At 46.5% G+C, this 25686-nt stretch overlaps 1 protein-coding gene across 1 annotated transcript in view; it reads right to left on the bottom strand.

Annotated features, from left to right (window-relative positions):
* Positions 1-25686, bottom strand: part of SEMA4F (ssemaphorin 4F) — a 208169-nt gene that overhangs the window by 57832 nt on the left and 124651 nt on the right. The window contains exons 4-8 of the mRNA XM_050946080.1: positions 19517-19611; positions 18775-18868; positions 17698-17817; positions 15023-15165; positions 4537-4712 (exon numbers count right to left, since the gene is read on the bottom strand). Coding sequence (XP_050802037.1) covers positions 4537-4712; positions 15023-15165; positions 17698-17817; positions 18775-18868; positions 19517-19611 — 628 coding nt within the window. The remainder of the gene's footprint in view (positions 1-4536; positions 4713-15022; positions 15166-17697; positions 17818-18774; positions 18869-19516; positions 19612-25686) is intronic.

The raw sequence follows: 25686 nt of genomic DNA, 5'->3' as shown, positions 1-25686 counted from the left end.
AGGGGCTTGCTGTCCATGGCGCTCTCGCTCATTCATGGATTGAACGATCAGAGAGCATGGAGGAGGATGGGTATATTATTTGTACCCTTTAGAGGGTACCATGTATTTCCTTTCCACGCCTCTGGCCGTAGGAGGGATAGACGCCGGAGATTGCCAAATGGTGTCCGCTTTGGCTTGGATGGAACGGATGAATGGCAGAGCCACGCGAGTTGGGGCATCTGCTGAGAGTATGTCAATGACCGGGTCTTCCACTTCCGGACCCTCCTCCACCTGGATGTTGATATTTAGGGCGACTCGCCGAAGAAGGTCCTGGTGGGCTCGGAGGTCGATCGAGGGTGGGCCCGATGACAAAGTGCCACTACTGCCTTGTCCGGTGAAGAGGAGGACAACAGACCCGGCACGGTTGGCTCATCTAGTAACTCCGGTTCTGGAGGAGCATCAGGGTCCGGGAGCACCTGAGGGTCCGGCGCCAGAGCCGACTCATCTGTACCCATTGGAGGAGGGCGGCTAACAGTGGCCTCTGGTGCACAATGTTTCGACGGGACGGAACGAGGTGGAACCATGTGTTCGCCTTGGGCCTGGTGATATGCCCAAGGCGTCCAGAAGGACCACTGAGGTGCTTGTTCCGAGACCTGAGCCTCCTGGAGGACACGGCTCTGCATTTCTGAGTCCCCATATGTGGTGCTATCCGCGTGTGAAGACTGAGATGGGTGCCGTGATGGCCATGGCAGAGCAGAGAGTGCGTGAGAAGCCCTGTGAGCATGGTACCGGATGTCGTGCCGTGCCGGAGAGTGGTACCGGGAGTCGTACCGGTGCCAAGAGGTTGACCAGGACCTGCGACCAGTACAGTGCTGAGAGGTCGACCGGGATCGTGAGGCTCTATGGTGAGAGCGGCTGCGGCGCAAACGGTGCTGGGAGCTGGACTGCCGTCTGGAGTACCGGTCCGGAGAGCGGGACCTTGAGTGGTGCCGCAAGTACGACCGGTACCGAGAAGGAGAACGGTACTGGGACTGCGAGCGGCATCTAGATCGGGATTGGCGATGAGATCGGGAACGCTGTCGAGACCTCAATCTGGAGTGGTGCCTGCCTGCGGCGTCGATGGAAGGTAGCCTGACGAGGGCAGGCTTCCCTGTTGACGCAATAACCCGCACCGGCGATGCTGGGGGTTGAGGCAGGGAGGGCTCCGTCAGGGCAATCAGTTCCCTCGCCGTCGAAAAGGTCTCTGGCGTGGTGGGAACAATAAGCTCTACAGAGGCGTGTACCAGGGAGCTATCCTGCACCGGACTTGACGGCTTTTGCATGGCCGGAATCAATGGTGCCGAACCTGCCGGTGCCGCGGCAGTTGTTGGTGCCGGGCGACTCGGCTTTGGCTGGTGCTCAGACTGCGGTGCAGATATCGGAGCCGCAGGAGCTTTAACCTTTTTGGCACGCGGGGAGAGGGAGTGGTGCTGGGCTGGCTTCTGTGCCGGTGATGGCTGGTGCTGGGGCATCTTGGCGGTGCCAGCACTCTCTGGTGCCGATGGGGCACTTCTCCCTGGCGTGGACTGTGAGGTACTCGGTGCCAAAGATGGAGGGGTGAGGGCCGCCTCCATTAGGAGCTGCTTAAGACAAAAGTCCCGCTCCTTTTAAGTCCGCGGCTTAAACAATTTGCAAATCCGGCACTTATCTTTGAGATGGGATTCCCCCAGGCACTTTAGGCAGGAGTCGTGGGGGTCTCCCACTGGCATCGGCCGCCGGCAGGCCGAGCACGGTTTGAAGCCCGGTGAACCAGGCATGAGCCTGGGCACTGGGAGAGGGGAAGGGCTAATCCCCAACCCTCTGAACTATATACACTAACTACATTAAGAAAAAGGTTATGAAAAGTATTAATTACAACTATGAACTATAAAACTATATACACAATAAGAACTAGAAGGAGTGAATAGCTAGGGAAGTGGAGATCAGCTGAGCCGCACTCCACTGTTCCAACGACCGACACGGGCGGTAAGAAGGAACTGAGGAGCGGATGGGTCGGCAGGGGTATATATTCGGTGCCATAGCGGCGCCACGCCAGGGGGTGCCCAGCCGACCCGCCGGGTGTTGCTAGGGTAAAAAAAAAATCTCCGACAAACGTTTATGCGGCGCGCACACACCTAATTGGAATGGATATGATCCCTAATTGGAATGGATATGAGCAAGCACTCGAAGAAGAATACACAAATACATATAAATGCACAGCTACAAAACAAGGTAGGCAGTAGTACTGCAGAAAAGGATCTGAGGGTTATAGTGGATCATAAATTGAATCTGAGCCAAAAATGTGATGCAGCTGAGAAAAAGACTAATATTCTGGGGTGTACTGACAGGAGTGTCATATGTCAGACACAGGAGATACATATCCTGCTCTGCTTGGCACTGGTGGGGTCTGAGCTGGAGTACTGTGTCACATATGTTAAGGGTTGTTATAAATTGTTCTCCAAATCCATTGAAGGTGAGACAAAAAGTAATCTGCACCAAGGGAGATTTAGGTTTGATTTTGGGAAAAGCTTTCTAACTCTAAGGGGAGTTAAGCTCTGGAACAGGCTGCCAAGGGAGGGCTTGGAATCCGCACCACTGGAAGTTTTTAAGAACAAGTTAAACAAACACCTGCCAGGGATGATCTAGGCACAGCTGGTCTGGCCCCTAGTAAGGGGCTGAACTAGATGACTTCGCAAGGTGCCTTCCAGCCTGTCATAAACAGATAGTAGGAGTTAATAGAACAGAAGTACTTTATATCTCTTTTGCTTGTAAAGGGTTAACAAAATCAGTGAGCCTGGCTGTCACCTGACCAGAGGACCAATCAGGGGACAGGATACTGTCAAATCTTGAGGGAGGGAAGTTTTTGTGTGGGCTGTTAGTTTTTGGTTGTTGTTCACTCTGAGTTCTCAGAAGGACTGGACGTGCAACCAGGTTTCTCTCCAATCTCTCCGATACAGGCTCTTATAAGATCAGAATAGTGAGTACTAGATAGATAAGGCGAGCGAAGCTTATGTTTGTTTTCTTTATTTGCAAATGTGTATTTGGCTGGGAGGAGTTCAAATTGGCATTTTGCTGAAATGATTTTAATTTGTACTTGAATACTTAAGCTGGGAGGGTATTCCCAGTGTCTATAGCTGAAAGACCCTGTAACATATTCCATCTTAAATTTACAAAGATAATTTTTACTGTTTTTTTCCTTCTTTAATTAAAAAGCTTTTCTTGTTTAAGAACCTGATTGTTTTTTATTCTGGTGAGACCCCAGGGGACTGGGTCTGGATTCACCTGGGAATTGGTGGGGAGAAAGGAGGGAAGGGGAAAAGAGAGGTTAATTTTCTCTCTGTGTTAGGATTACCTTCTCTCTCAGGAAGAATTTGGGAGGGGGAGAGAGAAGGAGGGGGGAAGGTGGATTTTCCCCTCTGTTTAAGATTCAAGGAGTTTGAAACACAGTGATCTTCCAGGATAACCCAGGGAGGGGAAGCCTGGGAGAGGCAATGGTGAGGGAAAGGGTTTACTTTCCTTGTGTTAAGATCCAGAGGGTCTGGGTCTTGGGGTTCCTCGGGCAAGGTCTTGTGGGGACCAGAGTGTAGCAGGCACTGGAATTCCTGGTTGGTGGCAGCGCTACAGGTTCTAGGCTGGTAATTAAGCTTAGAGGAATTCATGCTGGTGCCCCATCTTTTGGACGCTAAGGTTCAGAGTGGGGAATTATACCATGACACAGCCCTACATTTTTATGATTCTATGATATCAGAATAACCTCTTGTATTGTGGAGAGATGATGGGGGGGGGGGCCCTAGGAAAAAAGGAAACCGATGAAAAGTTTTGGATTTTGGTAAAGGGGAGGCGTTGTTTTTATGAAGCCTACAAGGAGAGGAAACCTAACTAAACTAACTCTACCTACTCTAATACTAATTATAGACATTAGTAAGGTAATACTTAAGTCGCACAAAGCAAGGGAATGGACACTGCAGGGATTCTGTCTCACAACCATGGGCTTTAAGGAACTGAGCAGTGGCTGATCCCGCTCAACCTTATAGGCCTTCATTTACTGGGGGGAAATGTAAGGACATCAGAGTGCAGGCCTGGCCCCAATGGACACTGCTATTGCACACATGGGCCGCGTGTGTGTCAAGCGTGGAATCTGTGTGGACAGTCACTCAGAGAGAAACCGAAGTTCTCCAAAACACAGTGTTTCCAGATTTAAAATGATCTGGGCAACACACAAGATGAACAGTTGTAACTAGGAGTGAAGAGAATAAAAGCAGTCAATGGACTAAAAGACCAGGATGCTCCCACCTGCTCTTTAGCACCTGTAAGGAAGCGAGAAGTTGTGAGGATTTTTCCTCCTTATTCTATCCTTGTACAGAGCACTGCATTGCTTGAGACGATATACACTTGGCTCTGCTGGCAGAGATGTCCACAGGAACTCAGACTTGGTGTGCAGAGCACAGCCATATCACGAGACTGAGGATCACTCCCCTTTGCATACCAAGTCCACTTTTCATTCAATGAGCACCTGCCGGAGCCAGGAAAGGCACCCACCTCTGGGCTGAGAAGATACCATAGAACACTGCAGAAGTCCCGTTTACAGAGTGCAAGGTAAATACATCCTTCAGTAGATTGAAGTTGGTTCCACTCTCTGGATCCAAGCAAACCAGCTGGGTCTTTAGGAAAGTTGTCCACCGCTTCTGCAGGGTCTTCAGGCCTCCCAAGTCCCCCTAGAGAGAGAGAAAAAAGGAGACATTTACCCTCAAGAAAAAGAGGATTCATCGGCTGCTCACAGCTTCTAGCAAGAGCTTATCTTAACTCATCCAAGCATTTTGGGTATTCTTCTGTTCAAGCATTAGCACTCTGCTTTCACTTGGGGCTTCTATGACCAACAGGTCCATTCCGGTGTCCTCAACACAGAAGAAGGCAGCCCCAAGATTAGGGCAGAATATGTACATAAAGTCAGACTGCAAATAAAACATACATTTTTAACCATGAGGGACGTGATGGATTCTCCATCACTGACAAATTTTACATCAAGACTGGTTGTTTTTCTAAAAGATCTATTCTGGGGATTATTTGGGGGAAGTTGTATGATCTGTGTTATACAGGAGATCAGACTAGATGATCACAATGGTCTCTTCTGGCCTTGGAATCTACAAAATATATTGGAATGACAGAGTAGGGAAATGGCACTATATGTGAAAGAAAGCAGAGAGTCATATATAGAGAAAATCTTAAATAAACCAAACTGTACCATAGAATGTATGGATATAAATTCCCTGGTTGAATAATAAGAGTTTAGCAGTAGGAATATACCACCAACAACATAACCAAGACGGTGATGATGATTGTGAAATGCTCTGGGAGAGCACAGAAGCTCCAAAACCAGAAAACCCAATGGTAATGGAAGATTTCAACTATCCCCATAGTGATTGGGTACATGTCACCTCAGGACAAGATGCAGAGATAAAGTTTCTAGACATCATTAATGACTGCTTCTTGGAGCAGCTAGTCTGGTACCTATAAGGAGGGAGGCAATTCTTCATTTAGTCCTAAGTGGAGCACAGGATCTGGTTTAAGAGGTAAATATAGCTGAAATGCTGGGTAATAGCAACCATAATGTAATTATATTTAACTCCTTTTGGAGCGGAAATACCAAAGAAACCCACCACAGTAGCATTTAACTTCAAAAAGGGGAACAACACAAAAATGAGGTTTGTTAAACAGAAATTAAAGGAATAGTCGCAAGAATAAAATGCCTCCAAGCTTCATGGAACTTTTTAAACATACCATAATAGAGGCTCAATTAAATGTATAGCCAAAATAGAAAATGCAATAAAAAAACAACATGCAGATCAAAAAAATGCCAGCATGGCTAAACAACAGAGTTGAAGAGGTGGTTAGAGACAAAAAGGAATCCTTGAAAGGAGCATAAATTCTGGCAAGTCAAGAGTCAAAGGAAAATTAGGCATGCCAAACAAAGGATTTGAACAGCAACTAGCAAAAAGACAAAAACTGACAGCTAGAGTGACCATATATCCCAATTTTATAGAGACAGTCCCGATATGGAGCTTTGTCTTACACAGGAGCCTATTACCTCCCACCCCCATCCCAATTTATCTGGTCATCAAACTGACAGCAAAAATTTTTAAGTACATCAGAAGCAGGAAGCCTGCCAGACTAATTGGCAGTGCGGCCTGTCATGGTATAATTCCCACTCTGAACCTTAGCGTCCAAAAGATGGGGTACCAGCATGAATTCCTCTAAGCTCAATTACCAGCTTAGTACTTGTAACGCTGCCACCAACCAGGAATTCCAGTGCCTGGTACACTCTGGTCCCCCCAAAACCTTGCCTGGGAACCCCCAAGACCCAGTCCCTCTGGATCTTAACACAAGGAAAGTAAACCCTTTCCCTCATCGTTGCCTCTCCCAGGCTTCCCCTCCCTGGGTTATCCTGGAAGATCACTGTGATTCAAACTCCTTGAATCTTAAAACTGAGGGGAAAATTCACCTTCCTCCCTCCTCCTCTTTCCCCCTCTCAGACTCTCCCTGAGAGAGAAAGTAATCCTAACACAGAGAGAAATTAACCTCTCTCCCCCCCTTCCCTCCTTTCTCCCCATCAATTCCCTGGTGAATCCAGACCCCGTCCCCTGGGATCTCACACCAGAATAAAAAAAAAACAATCAGGTTTTTAAACAAGAAAAGCTTTTAATTAAAGAAAGAAAAACAGTAAAAATTATCTTTTAAATATAAAATGGAATAGGTACAGGGTCTTTCAGCTACAGACACTGGGAATACCCTCCCAGCCTAAGTATACAAGTACAAATTAAAATCTTTTCAGCAAAATACCAATTTGAACTCCTCCCAGCCAAATACACATTTGCAAATAAAGAAAACAAACATAAGCCTAACTCGCTTTATCTACCTAGTACTCACTATTCTGAACTTATAAGAGCCTGTATCGGAGAGATTGGAGAGAAACCTGGTTGCACGTCTGATCCCTCTGAGCCCCCAGAGTGAACAACAACCAAAATCTAACAGCACACACATAAACGTCCCTCTTTCAAGATTTGAAAGTATCCTGTCCCCTGATTGGTCCTCTGGTCAGGTGACAGCCTGGCTCACTGATCTTGTAAACCCTTTACAGGCAAAAGGGAGATGAAGTACTTCTGTTCTATTAGCCCTTGACTATCTGTTTATGACAGGGCCACTGGCTGATTGAAGTGCTAAAGTAGGCTCAAGGAAGATAAGGCCATTGCGGAGAAACTAAATGAATTATTTACATCGGTCTTCACTGCAGAGGATGTGAAGGAGATTCCCACAGCCAGGCTATTTTTGTTAGGTGACAAATCTGAAAAACTGTCCCAGACTGAGGTGTCAATCGAGGTGGGTTTGGAACAAACTGATCAGGAATTCATACAAGAAACTGCAGAACTAATAACCTATTGCTTAAATCAGCTTCTGTTCAGATGACTGGAGAATAGTTAATGTAATGCCGATTTTTTTAAAAGGCTCCAGAGGCGATCCTGGCAATTACAGGCCAGTAAGCCTAACTTCAGTACCAGGCAGATTGATTAAAACTATAGCAAAGAACAGAATTATCAGGCTCACAGACAAACATGATACATTGGAGAAGAGTCAACTCAGCCTTCTGGAAAGGGAAATCATTCCTCACCAATCTACTACAATTCTTTGAGTATCAACAAGCACACACACAGGTTGATCCAATTAACACAGTGCACTTGGACCTTCAGAAAAACTCCAACAAGTTCCAACACCAAAGGCTCTTATGCAAAGTAAGCAGTCATGTGCTGTTCAACACATTCATAAATGACCTGAAAAAGGAGTGAACAGCGAGGTGGCAAAATCTGCAGATGATACAAGATTACTCAAGATAGTTAAGTCCAAGGCAGACTGGAAAGAGTTACAAAAGGATCCCACAAAGCTGGGTGACTAGGCAACACAATGGCAGATGAAATTCCATGTTGATAAATGTGAAGTAATTCACACTGGAAGACATAATCCCTGCTGCACATACACAATGATGGGGTCTAAATTAGCTGTTATCACTCAAGAAAGCTCTTGGAGTCATTGTGGATAGTTCTCTGAAAACATCCGCTCAGTGTGCAGTGGCAGTCAAAAAAGCTAACAATGTTATTACCTTTCCTAAATCAGAACACATAATGCCACTATATAAATCCATGATATGCCCACACCGTGAATGACCGTGCAGTTCTGGTCATCCCATCTCAAAAAAGGTATGTTTGAACTGGAAAAAGTGCAGAGAAGGGCAGCAAAACTGATTAAGGGTATGGAATAGCTGCTGTATGAGGAGAGATTAAAAAGACTGGAACTGCTGAGTTTACAAAAGAGATGGCTGGGGAGGGCAGGGGGGGCTATGCTAGAGAATGGTGTGGAAAAAGTGAATACAGAAGTGTTATTTACTCCTCCTCATAATACAAGAACCAGGGGTCATCCAATTAAATCAATAGGCAGCAGGTTCAAAACAAAACAAAACAAAAGGAGATACTTCTTCACACAATGCATGGTCAACCTGTGGAACACCTTTCCAGGGGATGCTGTGAAGGCCAAAATTATAACAGGATTGAAAAAAGAATGAGAAGTTCATGGAGGACAGGTCCAGCAATGGCTATTAGCCCAGATGGTCATGGATGCAACCTCGTGCTCTGGGTGTCGCTAGCTTCTGCCTGCCAGATAGTGGGAGTGGATGACGGGGGATGGATCACTCAATAGCACTACTCTGCTCATTCGCTCTGAAGCTCCTGGCACTGGCCACTGTTGGAAGACAAGAAAGCTAGATGGACCATTAGTCTGACTCAGTATGGCTGTTCCTATTGTAAACCACTCTCAACAGGCCAAGATAACAGAAAGAAAGCTTCAATTGGCATAATACATAACCACCAGAGGCGGTGTTAAATTACTGATGAATGATCTTGATTGCAAGCTTGTCAGATATCACAAGCTACCCAAACCAGGCATGGTCTGTGTTACAGCTAACATAGCATGTTAGACAATAGATGAGCATGTGTAGCTGTAGCTGTGTCGGTCCTGGGATATTAGAGATAATTCATACAGACAAACAATAAAAGACAAAAACACCCTGTCACCGGTGGATGAAAACTTTTCACAAAGTGATCACTCTGTATCTGACCTCTTAGTCTTCATCTTCAAAGGAAACCCGCACAACACTTTCAAAATAGACAAGTCTGGGAGCTTAAATTCACTATTTTGCTAGACACTAAAAATTATGTACTGGACAGAGACACTGGATTTATGGGTTATTACAATAATCTGTAACTCACTAACCCCCACCCTCCCATTTTGTGTCAACAGACCACTCTACCTTGAATGGTCCCTTATAATACATGCTAACTTATACTAAACAATCTGTTGCACCTTGCATTTAGCTGTGATGCGGTAAGTACCTTTCCCAGACCTGAAGCAGAGCTAGGTGTGACTCAAAAGCTTGTCTCTCTCACCAACAGAAGCTGGTCCAAAAAAACATATTACCTCACTCACCTTGTCCCTCTAACAGATGAGCACTGAGCTTTGCAATACACAGACAGGCAGACTAACTGATCATGGCATTTACAACGATAACGAAGGTAAAGCCCCACCCAGCGCTGCACAGCAAGCTGGACTTAGATTCTGCAGGGGCACACTGGAAGGTTTGCAGTAGATGCAGATAACAAATGAAGCATTTTTATTAAACATGGATGTGATCAGTAGTCAGTATGGAAACCTGTGTTCTTTATTTGTATATTATTGTAGAGCCTACAGAGCCTTTAGTATTGACAGGTTGACTCCAGCCTCCGATCAGCCCATGATGCCATCCTGCACCACTCACTCGTAAATTTTCAAACAAGCACCTTCCGTGCTTTTTCCCATGCTGCCTCTTGAGCGTGGAAGGTGCTCCTCACAAATACAGGGCTGCCTGGGGAGGGGCAGGGGGAAAAGTGGGGCAATTTGCCCCAGACCCTGGGCCCCGCAGAGGCCTTGTGAGCCCTAGCCCAGAAGCAGTCCGGGTCTTTGGCGGCGGGGGCCCCTTCAGTCGCTCCGGTTTTTCAGTGGCATTTCAGCGGTGGGGGGACCTTCAGTGCTGCCGAAGATGTGGAGTGACTGAAGGGCTCCCTGCTGCCAAAATGCCACTGAAGACCCGGACTGCCGCTAGGTAAGTACAAGCGCTGCAGCTCCCCCACTTTGCCCCGGCCCCCTGAATCCTCTGGGTGGCCCTGCACAAACATCTGCAAAACTAACTCACTGTTCTCCTTCAAATACCAACTTAAAATTGCTGTGAAGCCAACAAAAATTTGACAAGGTTTAGGCTGCTGGTTCACTGATACCACTGTCTTTTGTGATGACCAATACTGTCTCATTGTTTCCTTGTACTCCGTCTGTATCCATCTGTCATCTCGTCTTGTACTTACATTGTAAGCTCTTTGAGGCAGTGACAGCCTTTTGGGTCTGTATTTTGCACCTAGCACAATGGGCTCTTGGTCCATGACTGGGGCTCCTAGGCACTATGATAATATAAATAATGATAATAAATAAGAGCTGAATCACACATCACAACCACGTTGTGTTGGATGCTGCATAGACAGAATGAGAGAGGCACTGTCTCAAAGAGTTCACAACCTAAGACAAGCAGGAACAGGTGGATATAAGCAGCTAAGGAAGTGGGGGAGGGCATATTGGGGTAACACAGCAGAAAGACACCATTACAGATTAGTTTTTAAAAGGTATTCAGCAAGCAATCAACTTTAATGACATTGGAAGACCCTGCATAGCCCTTCAAGATGGCTATTTACTATTGATGTCACAGCAGATGTGGGGCTAGGAAAGGGTCATGGAGGAGGACAAGACAGTCTTTATGGACTAGCGCGTGGAGGGAAAAGGAGCCATGGAGGAAAGCACAGAGATGCTTGTAGGAGACACAGACAAGCAGTATATGGATGGCGGCCCATATGATGGAGAGGAGAAGACTGCATGAGAGGCAGTGCAGAGGAAGTACAGGCAGGAATGTCTAGGCAAGCAGCATGAGCTGAGGACGGAGATCATGGAGAAGTAAGAGAAGATGAGGCTGAGAGGCAGGAAGGAGAACCAGGAGTTCAAAGGGAACCCACAAGGCTTACCAGGAGCTGAACACACTCTGTGGGGGCAGTGAGATAGGTTATTTTTGCAGTGGAGGTTTGGACAGAGACGAGAGGTAGATGTGTGTTAGGGAGGCCAGAGAAAAGGAATTTGCTATGGTGGAGGTGTGGATGGCCAAGGCCAGGACCGGAGTTCAGCTGCGTGGATGGAGAGGAGTGGACAGAATCTGGAGATATAGCAGAGCTCAGTTTAGTGACAGACTCTGATCAGGGATGGAAGATGTTCTTTGGCAAAGAGAGCAGAGGGGCTCCAAGTCCACAGTGACATCCTTGCCCCCAAGCGGTGGCAGGACATATTGTGCTCCTGACAGTGAGCACAAGTGAGGGCCTGGCCATGTACCATCACTGCATATCCCATAGGTTCTTCTGGCAGAACCAGGTTTCCAGTTCTGGTTGTGACGGTGCACCCCATAATGCTTTATGGGAATATGCTTATGCTTATGAATGTATATATGACATAACTGGAATACGTTTTATGCTACATATGCCATGTAACATATCTCTGTAAAGGTTATGATCTACTCATAGACTCATAGACTCTAGGACTGGAAGGGACCTCGAGAGGTCATCGAGTCCAGTCCCCTGCCCTCATGGCAGGACCAAATACTGTCTAGACCATCCCTAAAAGACATTTATCTAATCTACTCTTAAATATCTCCAGAGATGGAGATTCCACAACTTCCCTAGGCAATCTATGCCAGTGTTTAACTACCCTGACAGTTAGGAACTTTTTCCTAATGTCCAACCTAAATCTCCCTTGCTGCAGTTTAAGCCCATTGCTTCTTGTTCTAGCATTGGAGGCTAAAGTGAACAAGTTTTCTCCCTCCTCCTGATGACACCCTTTTAGATACCTGAAAACTGAATCATGTCCCCTCTCAGTCTTCTCTTTTCCAAACTAAACAAACCCAATTCCTTCAGCCTTCCTTCATAGGTCATGTTCTCAAGACCTTTAATCATTCTTGTTGCTCTTCTCTGGACCCTCTCCAATTTTTCCACATCTTTCTTGAAATGCGGTGCCCAGAACTGGACACAATACTTCAGTTGAGGCCTAACCAGTGCAGAGTAAAGCGGAAGAATGACTTCTCGTGTCTTGTTTACAACACACCTGTTAATGCATCCCAGAATCACGTTTGCTTTTTTTGCAACAGTATCACACTGTTGACTCATATTAAGCTTGTGGTCCACTATGATCCCTAGATCTCTTTCTGCCATACTCCTTCCTAGACAGTCTCTTCCCATTCTGTATGTGTGAAACTGATTGTTCCTTCCTAAGTGGAGCACTTTGCATTTATCTTTATTGAACTTCATCCTGTTTACCTCAGACCATTTCTCCAATTTGTCCAGATCATTTTGAATTTTGACCCTGTCCTCCAAAGCAGTTGCAATCCCTCCCAGTTTGGTATCGTCCGCAAACTTAATAAGCGTACTTTCTATGCCAACATCTAAATCGTTGATGAAGATATTGAACAGAGCCGGTCCCAAAACAGACCCCTGCGGAACCCCACTTGTTAGACCTTTCCAGCAGGATTGGGAGCCATTAATAACTACTCTGTGAGTACAGTTATCCAGCCAGTTATGCACCCACCTTATAGTAGCCCCATCTAAATTGTACTTTCCTAGTTTATCTATAAGAATATCATGCGAGACCGTATCAAATGCCTTACTAAAGTCTAGGTATATCACATCCACCGCTTCTCCCTTATCCACAAGGCTCGTTATCCTATCAAAGAATGCTATCAGATTAGTTTGACACGATTTGTTCTTAAATATATTCATCCTATTTGTATGCATGTATCATTTTGTATTAAAAGTTATGAATATTGGCTATGTACTTGTTTAATTTTAAGTAGCCTCAGTGAAGCATTTGGTCAGGTACGTGAGAAAAGACTATTCTCAGTAAGCGCCTAATCAAGAAACACTTAAACCAACAATGAAGTTGGAGACGACAATCCACACCTGAGCTTTCCCAGGAATGTGGCTTGGCTGGTAAGGAACTCAGTCATGCATGGACCTGTGACTTGCCCATGTGACTCCAAAACTCCATCTTGGAGCTGAATTCTGGAGGAGGGGGACCACCCACAAGAGAAAGTCTATTTAAGCCCCTGAAAACCCCTCCATTTTGTCTTCATCTGGCTCAAGAGGTAGCCTCTCCACACCCAAAGGTTACCTAAAAGAGACTGGAACAAAGGACAGTAACCACAGGGGTGGGAGTGACTGCTGGACCCAGACTAAAAGGAGGCTGGTCTGTAAAGGAAGCTTACTGGAACATCTCTGAGGGTGAGATTTCATCTCTAATCACATTCTTAGTGTATTAAGCATTGACTTGCATGTTTTATTTTATCTTGTCTGGTAATTTACTTTGTTCTGTCTGTCATTACTTGGAACCACTTGAATCCTACTTTTTGTATTTAATAAAATCACTTTTTACTTATTAATTAACCCAGAGTATGTATTAATGCCGGGGGGGGGGGGCGGAGGAGGGGTAAACAGCTGTGCATATCTCTCTATCAGTGCTATACAGGGAGAACAATTTATGAGTTTACCCTGCATAAGCGTGGGAGCGTGTCATAACATTTTTTCCCAGATCTGGACCTTAGCGTCCAAAATATGGGTGTTAGCATGAAAACCTCCAAGCTTAGTTACCTGCTTGGACCTGGTACGGCTGCCACCAGCTAGGAATTATACAGTGCCTAGCTCACTGTGGTCTCCCCAAAACCTTCCCTGGGGGACCCCAAGACTCAGATGCCTTGAGTCTTACAACAAAGGGAAATAACTCCCTCCCCTTGTTTCCTTGTTACTTCCTCCCAGGCTCCCCTCCCTGGACGACCCTAGGAGATTCCCTGCTTCCAGTCCTGGAAACATAAGTACCGAGAGATCTAATCTCTCCCCCTCACCCAGAGGGTATGCAAAGTCAGGCTTAGTAAATCTAACACAAACAGATTTTCCCCTTGACTTCTTCCTCCCACCAATTCCCTGGTGAGCTGCAGACTCAATTCCCTGGAGTCCCCACTAAAGAAAAACTCCAACAGGTCTTAAAAAGAAAGCTTTATATAAAAAGAAAGAAAAAAGGACATTAAAAATAGGCTCTGTATCAAGTTGACAATATACAGGGTCAATTGCTTAAAAGAAAAATGAACAAACAGCCTTATCCAAAAAGAATACAATTTAAAACATTCCAGCAACTACACACATGTAAATACAAAAGAAAACAATATAAACCTATTGTCTTACTATCCTTGTACTTACAACTTGGAAACAGAAGATTAGAAAGCCAGGAGATAGAAAAATCACTCTTAGAGCCGAGAGGGCACAGACACAAGACAAAGAACAAAGAACTCACACCCAAAACTTCCCTCCACCCAGATTTGAAAAAGTCTTGTTTCCTGATTGGTCCTCTGGTCAGGTGTTTCAGGTTCCCTGTGTTAACCCTTTACAGGTAAAAGAACATTAACCCTTAGCTATCTGTTTAGGACAGAGCGGGTATCTGAGTGTTGGAGACAGGAACATTTCTTAAGCTGTTTTCAGTTAAGCCTGCAGCTGTTAGGGGATGAGGTTCAGACCTGGGTCTGGGTTTGCAGCAGGCTAGCATGTCTGGCTCAAACCAGGCAGGGCAATGACGTCTTAAGTTGCCAGGGGAAACAGGCTCAGGGGCAGTCTCAGCACATCAGTTGGCAGTTCCCAAGGGGTTTCTGTGATCCAGACCGTCACACTGGTGTCCTGGCCAGATAAGGATAATTATTTTTTATCACCTCCTGAGAGTGGCAGACACCCTGGACTGGCAGGCAGCTTTCACCTTGCACAGGAGCTGCCAGGTGCCTGTGAGGTCATCCCCTCCCTTCTGGACTGTGGAGCCCTGGGGATTGTACCTTGCAGACTCTGGCCACGCGTGGGACCTTCACTTGTTCATAGAAGTCATACTCTCTAGCTGTCTCCGTGAAGAAGAAATAGATTTTGTCGTCCTCTCCACTCTCGCCCCCTCTCAGGAAAGTGGAGCCCACAAAGGCTGGGTCTATGGATACAGGTGAGAGACAATCACAACAGGAAATGAACTATCGGAGGTTCAAATGCTGAACAAGGCAGATCCTTCCTGCCCCCTCTCTCCCCCACAGGTGACTACCACTGTTCCTGGGCAAAGGGCCAGTATATTGATATCATCCCTACCTGCCCTGGACACTCTCAGGGGCCAAGAGGAGGCAGGATTCACTTGGCATCTTCTCTGTGTATCATCAGCCATTGATGATCTCTAAGACACCCACCCTGGTCGCCCTCAGAAACATCCATCTCCCCCCTTCTCTTTCTCTGTCCCCAGATCCCTTAGACACTTAGCAAGTGCAGCATTTTGGATCCTGGACTTCAGAAAAGCAGACTGACTCCCTCAGGGAACTGATGGGCAGGATCCCCTGGGAGAATAAAGCGAGGGGGAAAGGAATCAAGGAGAGCTGGCTGCATTCTAAAGAAGCCTTATTGAGGTTCCAGAAACAAACTATTCTGATGTGTAAAAAGAATAGCAAATATGGCAGGCAACCAGCTTGGTTTAACAGTGAAATCCTTGCTGATCTTAAAATACAAAAAAGAACAAGTGGAAGACTGGACAAATGACCAGGGAGGAGTATAAAAATATTGCTCAGGCATGCAGGAGTGAAATCAGGAAGGCCAAATCACACTTGGAGTTTCAGATAGCAAGGGATGTTAAAAGTAACAAGAAGGGTTTCTTCAGGTATGTTAGCAACAAGAAGAAAGTCAAGGAAAGTGTGGGCCCCTTACTGAATGAGAGAGGCAACCTAGTGATAGAGGATGTGGAAAAAGCGAATTTACTCAGTGATTTTTTTTGCCTCTGTCTTCATAAACAAGGTCAGCTCCCAGACTGCTGCACTGGGCAGCACAGCATGGGGAGGAGGTAACCAGCCCTCTGTGGAGAAAGAAGTGTTCGGGACTATTTAGAAAAGCTGGACGAGCACAATCCATGGGGCCGGATGCACTGCATCTGAGGGTGCTAAAGGAGTTGGCGGATGTGACTGCAGAGCCATTGGCCGTTATCTTTGAAAACTCATGGCGACTGGGGGAGGTCCCGGATGACTTGAAAAAGGCTAATGTAGTGCCCATCTTTAAAAAAGGGAAGGAGGAGGATCCAGAGAACTACAAGTCAGTCAGCCTCATCTCAGTCCCTGGAAAAATCATGGAGCAGGTCCCACAGGAATCAATTCGGAAGCACTTAGAGGAGAGGAAAGTGATCAGGAACAGTAAGCATGGATTCACCAAAGACAAGTCATGACTGACTAACCTAACTGCCTTCTATGAGGAGATAACTGGCTCTGTGGATGAGGGGAAAGCAGTGGATGGGTTATTCCTTGACTTTAGCAAAGCTTTTGATACTGTCTCCTACAGTATTCTTGCCAGCAAGTTAAAGAAGTATGGGCTGGATGAAAGGACCATAAGGTAGATAGAAAGCTGGCTAGATGGTCAGGCTCAACAGGTAGTGATCAGTGGCTCCATATCTAGTTGGCAGCCAGTATCAAGTGGAGTGCCCCAAGGGTCGGTCCTGAGGCCGATTTTGTTCAATATCTTTATTAATGATCAGGAGGATGGCATGGATTGCACCCTCAGCAAGTTTGCAGATGACACTAAACTGGGAGGAGTGGTAGATACGCTGGAGGGTAGGGATAGGACACAGAGGGACTTAGACAAATTAGGGGATTGGGCCAAAAGAAACCTGATGAGGTTCAAAAAGGACAAGTACAGAGTCCTGCACTTAGGACAGAAGAATCCCATGCACTGCTACAGACTAGGGACCAAATGGTTAGGCAGCAGTTCTGCAGAAAAGGACCTAGGGGTTACAGTGGACGAGAAGCTGGATATGAGTCAACAGTGTGCCCTTGTTGCCAAAAAAGGCTAACAGCATTTTCAGCTGTATAAGTAGGGGCATTGCCAGCAGATCGAGGGATGTGATCATCCCCCTCTATTCGACACTGGTGAGGTCTCATCTGGAGACTGTGTCCAGTTTTGGGCCCCCTCACTGCAGAAAGGATGTGGACAAATTGAAGAGAGTCCAGTGGAGGGCAACAAAAATTATCAGATGGCTCAGGCACATGGCTTACAAGGAGATGCTGAGGAAACTGGGGTTATTTAGTCTACGGAAGAGAAGAGTGAGGGGGGATTTGATAGCTGCTTTCAACTACCTGAAGGGGGGTTCCAAAGAGGATGGAACTAGACTGTTCTCAGTGGTAGCAGATGACAGAACAAGGAGCAATGGTCTCAAGTTGCAGAGGGGGAGGTTTAGGTTGGACATTAGGAAACACTATTTCACTAGGAGGGTGGTGAAACACTGGAATGGGTTACCCAGGGAGGTGGTGGAATCTCCTTTCTTAGAGGTTTTTAAGGTCAGGCTTGACAAAGCCCTGGCTGGGATGATTTAATTGGGAATTGGTCCTGCTTTGAGCAGGGGGTTCATAGAATCTTAGAATATCAGGGTTGGACTAGATGACCTCCTGAGGTCCCTTCCAACCCTGATATTCTATGATTCTGATTTTCATTGGTCACTCACCATTCAGCCAGGTCACTGAGATCTCTGTCCGGATGCGCTCCTCAAGGTTTCCTGTTGCTCTGGATATGATGGGCTGTGTCCCCAGGAAGTTGCTGACAGTGGCAGCATACAGGACACCATCTAGAGGAAGGTCCAAGATGTGACAGGTGTGAAAGACACAAGGGACCAATGTGAAATGCAGGGAAAGAGATGGGGGAGGGGAAGGGAGTACACCATGGCCAGGCTGTAATGCAGAGCTGTGCCTGAACCTAGTAGGAAAATGTGGCAAATCGGGCTTTAGTGTAGCATCTGGATGGCAAGGAGATGCTGGATTTTCCCTCATTTTTCCCCCAGGTTCAGCAGCTGGTTTAGAATGCTAGTGGTAACCACCTGTGGCCTCAGTGCTAACCCAGTCACGTGGCACCCTTCTCCAGCTGGAGATGGAAGGGAATCTTCCTAACCAAGTCAGTCACTGCACTCTGCCTGGGTACCCATGGCTCAAGCACAGGCAAGAAAATGAGGACCAGGTTTGGGAGATTCTAGGTCGTGGGGGCACCCTGGGCCTTGGTAGCCTCAGTCCTGGATGCTCAGGTCAGCGTATTTAAAAAGTGTTAACTTTCAAACACTAAATGGTTCAAGGTGGTGCAGACCTCATACAGCCCACACCAGCTCCTGGAGTGGGCACCAGCAGATGCCGCTCTGTGATGTGCACAGTGTAATTTGTATCCCTCTCCAGCTCCGGGTCAGGATACGGATTATGGGGTTTTACACATAGGTCACAAGTTCCATTGAGAGAGAGATAGTAATCCCAGGAAGCCATTGCCCCCATGTAGTGACTCTGGGGAACGAAGGGCTGGTGCTTCTGTCCAGTTTCTAATAGACAGGTGTCCACATTGCTACTGTAACTAACTGGCCCTGCAAGCAGTGTCTGCATAGGAGGCCAAGGACTGAACTCCCTTTACACTTGGATGCTGAGGGAAGCTTGTTCGCTTGCTGCTGCTGCCCCCAACATGTTTCTTCCTTCCAGAGCCACAGTCTTGCTCCCTGCACCGAGTTCCAGACCAAATCAAAATGCCACTGACACTACAACAAACATACCGACCATTACAGCTGCTGACTGTTGTGTAGGCTCAAAGGGGCATTTTCCTCGGCCACTTTCCTGCCGCTCCACGCTGCTGAAATTGGCCACTTTCTGCAATAAAAGCAGAGAAAGTTCAGCCACCTCATTTGGGTTTGGGGAGAGGCTTACAGACACGATTCCCCTAGGGACTGTCTGGGGTGGGACAGGCTGATGTTAAGCTAGATTGTGTGAACTCTCAATGGTGGAAGCCCCAGGACTTGTCCCCTCTCTTGTTTAACTTGTTATTACAGCCAAGAGAACATTTATTTTTTGCTGCGGTGCTTCGTTACAAAGACCGTTAACCACTCACTGGAGGCCCCAATCCTTCCCTGGGTTCCTGCCTCACTACGACCCCACTCAGGACTGGAAATTTAATATATGGAGGGAATGTCCTGTGGTTAAAACACTGCCTGGGGCCTCAGGAGGGTTCGAACCCTGGTTCTGACACAGACTCCTGGCATGACCTTGGGCAACTCACTTCCCCTTCTGCACAATGGGGATACTACTTCCATAGCTCACCACGAGGCTGAGGGTGAATTTCTTACGGCCTCCGAGGGCTCGAACTAGGGTGATGAAGCCACAAAAAAGCCTCTCATTAGCTTTAGGTTCATTCTTCTTGGCCTCTGCCCATTTCCCCAAGCAGGCAGCACTGGACTCTTCTCCTCGCCCATTCACTACCCCCCCGTTTATTTCCTCCCCCAACAGGCACTAGGCCCTTACAATGAAGCCGCACTGTGGATCAAAAGCAAAGGTCCCGCAGGTGAAGAGGTGGTTCTCATCAGCAAACTCCAGAATGCGAATGTAATTGTGACACTCTGCCTGCAGAGACAGAGAAAACAGTCATGACACAGGCACTGTGAAAAGCACAACCAGCACTGATGTCAAGGATTGAGTGCAAGAGAAGAGGAGCACATAGGCGCTGACTCCGTGGGTGCTCCGGGGCTGGAGCACCCACGGGGGAAAATGAGTGGGTGCTCTGCACCCACCAGCAGCTCCCCGCCCCACCGCCCTCACCTCCCAGCACATCACGTCTCTGCTCCTCCTTCCCTTCCAGCGCTTGCCACCGTCAAACAGCTGTAGTAAGCGCTGCGAGGGAGGCGGGAGGAGCAGGAACGTGACGCACTCAGGGGAGGAGGCGGGGCTGGGGTAGGGATTTGGGGAAGGAGTAGAATGGGGCAGGGAGGAGGAGACAACAGGGTTGGAATGGAGGCGGGAGGGGGAGGAGTTGAGGTGGGGACTTTGGGGAAGAAGGTGGAATGGGGGTGGGAGGGGGTCGGGAAGGGGTGGAGTTGGGGCAGGGCTGGGATTGTCGAGCACCCACTGGTGCCAGAAGAAGTCGGCGCCTATGGAGGAGTGGACCACTCTTGCTCACGTAAGTAGTAATTGCAGAGAAGGCACTCACAGCCATGTCAGTAGGTGACATAAATACTCAATTCCCCGCAGTAACTGACAACATGCTGGAAACACTGTGTAAATGTGTCATACCCACGAGTATGCTTGACTTTTCAGCCAGCAGAGCCAGAAGAAGCACCTAAGAGAATCTTTACCATGAAGGACAGACCATGAAATCATAGAAATGCAGGACTGGAAGGGACCTTGAGAAGTCATGAAGTTATATCCCCTGCACTGAGGCAGAACCAAATAAGCCTAGAACATCCCTGACAGGTGTTTGGCCAACCTATTCTTAGAAACCTCCAGTGATGGAGATTCCACAACTCAGACTCAAAGGTCAGAAGGAACTATCATGATCATGTAATCTGACCTCCTGCACATCACAGGCCACAGAATGCCACCCTCCCACTCCTGTAATAGATCCTTCACTTCTGTCTGAGTTACTGAAGTCCTCAAATCATGGTTTAAAGACATTACAGAGAATCCACCTCCTTTGGAAGCCTGTTCCAGAGCTTAACTACCTTTACAGTTAGAAAGTTTTTCCTAATACAGTAGAACCCCATTTAACCATCTTTCTGTATTAAGTGAACCAAGCCCCTCCACGTGGGCTTGACAGCACAAGCCCCGCACATTCGCCTGATTATCCAAATTTTTTATTATCTGATCTGGCCCTGGCCCCAAGTAGATTGGATAAAATGGGGTTCCCCTGTACCAAACTGAAATCTCCCTTGTTACAGATTAAGCTGTTTACTTCTTGTCCTACCTTCAGTGGACATGGAGAACAATTGATCACTGTCCTCTTTACAACAGCCCTTAACATAAGAACAGCCATACTGCGCCAGACCAATGGTCCTTCTAGCCCAGTATCCTGTCTTCCAACTGTGGCCAATGCCAGTGCTTCAAAGGGAATGAACAGAACAGGGAATCATCAAGTGATCCATCCCTTGTCGCCCATTCCTAGCTTCTGGCAAATAGAGGCTAGGGACACTTCAGAGCATGGTTTTGCATCCCTGCCACATTGGCTAACAGCCATTGATGGGCCTATCCTCTATGACCTTATCTATTTCTTTTTTGAACCCTGTTATAGTCTTGACCATCACAACATCCTCTGGCAAAGAGTTCCACAGTTGACTGTACATTGTGTGAAGAAACACTTCCTTTTGTTTGCTTTAAACTGCTGCCTATTAATTTCATTTGGTGACCCCTAGTTCTTGTGTTGTGAGAAGTAGTAAATAACACTTATTTATTTTTGCCATACCAGTCACAGACCTCTATCATATCCCCCCCGCCCCCCTTAGTCATCTCTTTTCCAAGCTGAAAAGTCCCAGTCTTATTAATCTCTCCTCATACAGAAGACTCCATACCCCTAATCATTTTTGTTGCCCTTTTCTGAACCTTTTCCAATTCCAATATACCTTTAATTGAAATGGGGTGACCAGAAATGCAAACGTTATTCAATACGTGGGTGTACTGTGGATTTCTATAGAGGCAATATGATATTTTCTGTCTTATATCTATCCCTTTCCTAATGATTCCCAACATTCTGTTCGCTTTTTTGACTGCCGCTGCACATTGAGTGGATGTTTTCAGAGAACTATCCACAATGACTCCAAGATCTTTCTTGAGTGGTAACAGCTAATTTAGACCCCATCATTTTATATGTATAGTTGGGATTATGTTTTCCAGTGTGCATTACTTTGCATTTATCAACAGTGAATTTCATCTGTCATTTTTGTTGCCCAGTCACCCAGGTTTGTGAGATTCCCTTTTAACTCTTCGTAGGTGAAAGATGCCTACTGGTGGAATCTCTCAGGCAGCAGGTGGGAGAGCTACAGGAGGAGGTAGCTAGGCTGAGGAACATCCGTATCCATGAGCAATTCCTGGACAGTATCCATGTGGAGACAGCTGACGTAGCTGTCCCAGTTCACAGGACTACTGACACACCAGTGGAGGAGGAGATGGCTCAGGGTGGACACTGGCAGCTGGTTACTTCTGGCAGCAGGCAGTGCTCCACCCCTGCTGCGAACCCTCCTGCTGTGGTAATAGATAACCATTATGCTCTTCTTGATACAGGAGAGAAGGAATCACCCCCAACAGTTAAGGAGGGGAAGCCTCGTACCCCTAAGGCTGGGAGGTCTGCTGCCACCACTGATAATAAGAAACGTAGGGTAGTGGTGGTTGGAGACTCTCTGCTGAGGGGACGGAGACACCCATCTGTCGCCCTGACCGTTCATCCCGGGAGGTATGCTGCCTGCCAGGGGTCCATATCCGAGATGTTACAGAGGCATTGTCGAGGATTATCCGGCCTTCTGACTACTACCCCATGCTACTCATCCATGTGGGCACAAATGATACTGTGAGGTGTGATACTGAGCAGATCAAGAGTGACTACAGGGCTCTGGGAGTACGGGTTAAGGAGTTTGGAGCGCAGGTGGTATTCTCTTCAATTCTTCCTGTCGAAGGTAGGGGCCCGGGCAGAGACAGATGCATGGTGGAGGTGAATGCCTGGCTGCGAAGATGGTGTCGCCAGGAGGGTTTTGGCTTCCTCGACCACGGGATGCTATTCGAGGAAGGACTGCTAGGCAGAGATGGTGTTCACCTTTCGAGGGGGGAAAGGCCTTATTTGCGCACAGACTGGCTAACCTAGTAAGGAGGGCTTTAAACTAGGTTCGATGGGGACAGGTGAGCAAACCCCACAGGTAAGTGGGGAACAAGACCTGGGAGATGGGTTGGAAACAGGAGGGAGCACGGGCTATAATGGCAGAGAGAAAGGAGGGTCAGGGCAAAGCTGGGAGGCAAGATCAAACCAGTATCTTAGATGCCTATATACAAATGCAAGAAGTATGGGTAATAAGCAGGAAGAACTGGAAGTGCTAATAAATAAATACAACTATGACATTGTTGGCATTACTGAAACTTGGTGGGATAATACACATGACTGGAATGTTGGTGTGGATGGGTATAGTTTGCTCAGGAAGGATAGACAGGGGAAAAAGGGAGGAGGTGTTGCTTTATATATTAAAAATGTACACACTTGGACTGAGCTGGAGATGGACATAGGAGATGGAAGGGTTGAGAGTCTCTGGGTTAGGATAAAAGAGGTAAAAAACACAGGTGATGTCGTGCTGGGAGTCTACTACAGGCCACCTAATCAGGTGGAAGAGGTGGATGAGGCTTTTTTCAAACAACTAACAAAATTATCCAAAGCCCAAGATTTGGTGGTGATGGGGGACTTCAACTATCCAGATATATGTTGGGAAAATAACACCGCGGGGCACACACTATCCAATAAGTTCCTGGACTGCATTGCAGACAACTTTTTATTTCAGAAAGTTGAAAAAGCTACTAGGGGGAAGCTGTTCTAGACTTGATTTTAACAAATAGGGAGGAACTTGTTGAGAATTTGAAAGTAGAAGGAAGCTTGGGTGAAAGTGATCATGAAATCATAGAGTTTGCAATTCAAAGGAAGGGTAGAAGGGAGTACAGCAAAATAGAGACAATGGATTTCAGGAAGGCGGATTTTGGTAAGCTCAGAGAGCTGATAGGTAAGGTCCCATGGGAATCAAGACTGAGGGGAAAAACAACTGAGGAGAGTTGGCAGTTTTTCAAAGGGACGCTATTAAGGGCCCAAAAGCAAGCTATTCTGATGGTTAGGAAAGATAGAAAATGTGGCAAAAGACCACCTTGGCTTAACCATGAGATCTTGCGTGACCTACAAAATAACAAGGCGTCATATAAAAAATGGAAACTAGGTCAGATCACAAAGGACGAATATAGGCAAATAACACAGGAATGCAGAGGCAAGATTAGAAATGCAAAGGCACAAAATGAGCTCAAACTAGCTATGGGAATAAAGGGAAACAAGAAGACTTTTTATCAATAAATTAGAAGCAAGAGGAAGACCAAGGACAGGGTAGATCCACTGCTCAGTGAGGAGGGGGAAACAGTAATGGGAGACTTGGAAATGGCAGAGATGCTTAACGACTTCTTTGTTTTGATCTTCACTGAGAAGTCTGAAGGAATGTCTAGTATAGTGAATGCTTACGGGAAGTGGGTAGGTTTAGAAGATAAAATTAAAAAAGAGTAAGTAAAAAATCACTTAGAAAAGTTAGATGCCTGCAAGTCACCAGGGCCTGATGAAATGCATCCTAGAATACTCAAGGAGTTAATAGAGGAGGTATCTGAGCCTCTAGCTATTATCTTTGGGAAATCATGGGAGACGGGGGAGATTCCAGAAGACTGGAAAATGGCAAATATAGTGCCCATCTATAAAAAGGGAAATAAAAACAACCCAGGAAACTACAGACCAGTTAGTTTAACTTCTTTGCCAGGGAAGATAATGGAGCAGGTAATTAAAGAAATCATCTGCAAACACTTGGAAGATGGTAAGGTGATAGGGAATAGCCAGCATGGATTTGTAAAGAACAAATCGTGTCAAACTAATCTGATAACATTCTTTGATAGGATAACGAGCCTTGTGGATAAGGGAGAAGCGGTGGATGTGATATACCTAGACTTTAGTAAGGCATTTGATACGGTCTCGCATGATATTCTTATAGATAAACTAGGAAAGTACAATTTAGATGGGGCTACTATAAGGTGGGTGCATAACTGGCTGGATAACCGTACTCACAGAGTAGTTATTAATGGCTCCCAATCCTGCTGGAAAGGTCTAACAAGTGGGGTTCCGCAGGGGTCTGTTTTGGGACCGGTTCTGTTCAATATCTTCATCAACGATTTAGATGTTGGCATAGAAAGTACGCTTATTAAGTTTGCGGACGATACCAAACTGGGAGGGATTGCAACTGCTTTGGAGGACAGGGTCAAAATTCAAAATGATCTGGACAAATTGGAGAAATGGTCTGAGGTAAACAGGATGAAGTTCAATAAAGATAAATGCAAAGTGCTCCACTTAGGAAGGAACAATCAGTTTCACACGTACAGAATGGGAAGAGACTGTCTAGGAAGGAGTATGGCAGAAAGAGATCTAGGGGTTATAGTAGACCACAAGCTTAATATGAGTCAACAGTGTGATACTGTTGCAAAAAAAGCAAACGTGATTCTGGGATGCATTAACAGGTGTGTTGTAAACAAGACACGAGAAGTCATTCTTCCGCTTTACTCTGCGCTGGTTAGGCCTCAACTGGAGTATTGTGTCCAGTTCTGGGCACCGCATTTCAAGAAAGATGTGGAAAAATTGGAGAGGGTCCAGAGAAGAGCAACAAGAATGATTAAAGGTCTTGAGAACATGATCTATGAAGGAAGGCTGAAGGAATTGGGTTTGTTTAGTTTGGAAAAGAGAAGACTGAGAGGGGACATGATAGCAGTTTTCAGGTATCTAAAAGGGTGTCATCAGGAGGAGGGAGAAAACTTGTTCACCTTAGCCTCCAATGCTAGAACAAGAAGCAATGGATTTAAACTGCAGCAAGGGAGATTTAGGTTGGACATTAGGAAAAAGTTCCTAACTGTCAGGGTAGTTAAACACTGGAATAGATTGC

This window comes from Gopherus flavomarginatus, chromosome 3 (assembly GCF_025201925.1).
Source record: "Gopherus flavomarginatus isolate rGopFla2 chromosome 3, rGopFla2.mat.asm, whole genome shotgun sequence".
NCBI lineage: Eukaryota > Metazoa > Chordata > Testudines > Testudinidae > Gopherus > Gopherus flavomarginatus.
This window is presented reverse-complemented; position numbering and strand designations above follow the sequence as displayed.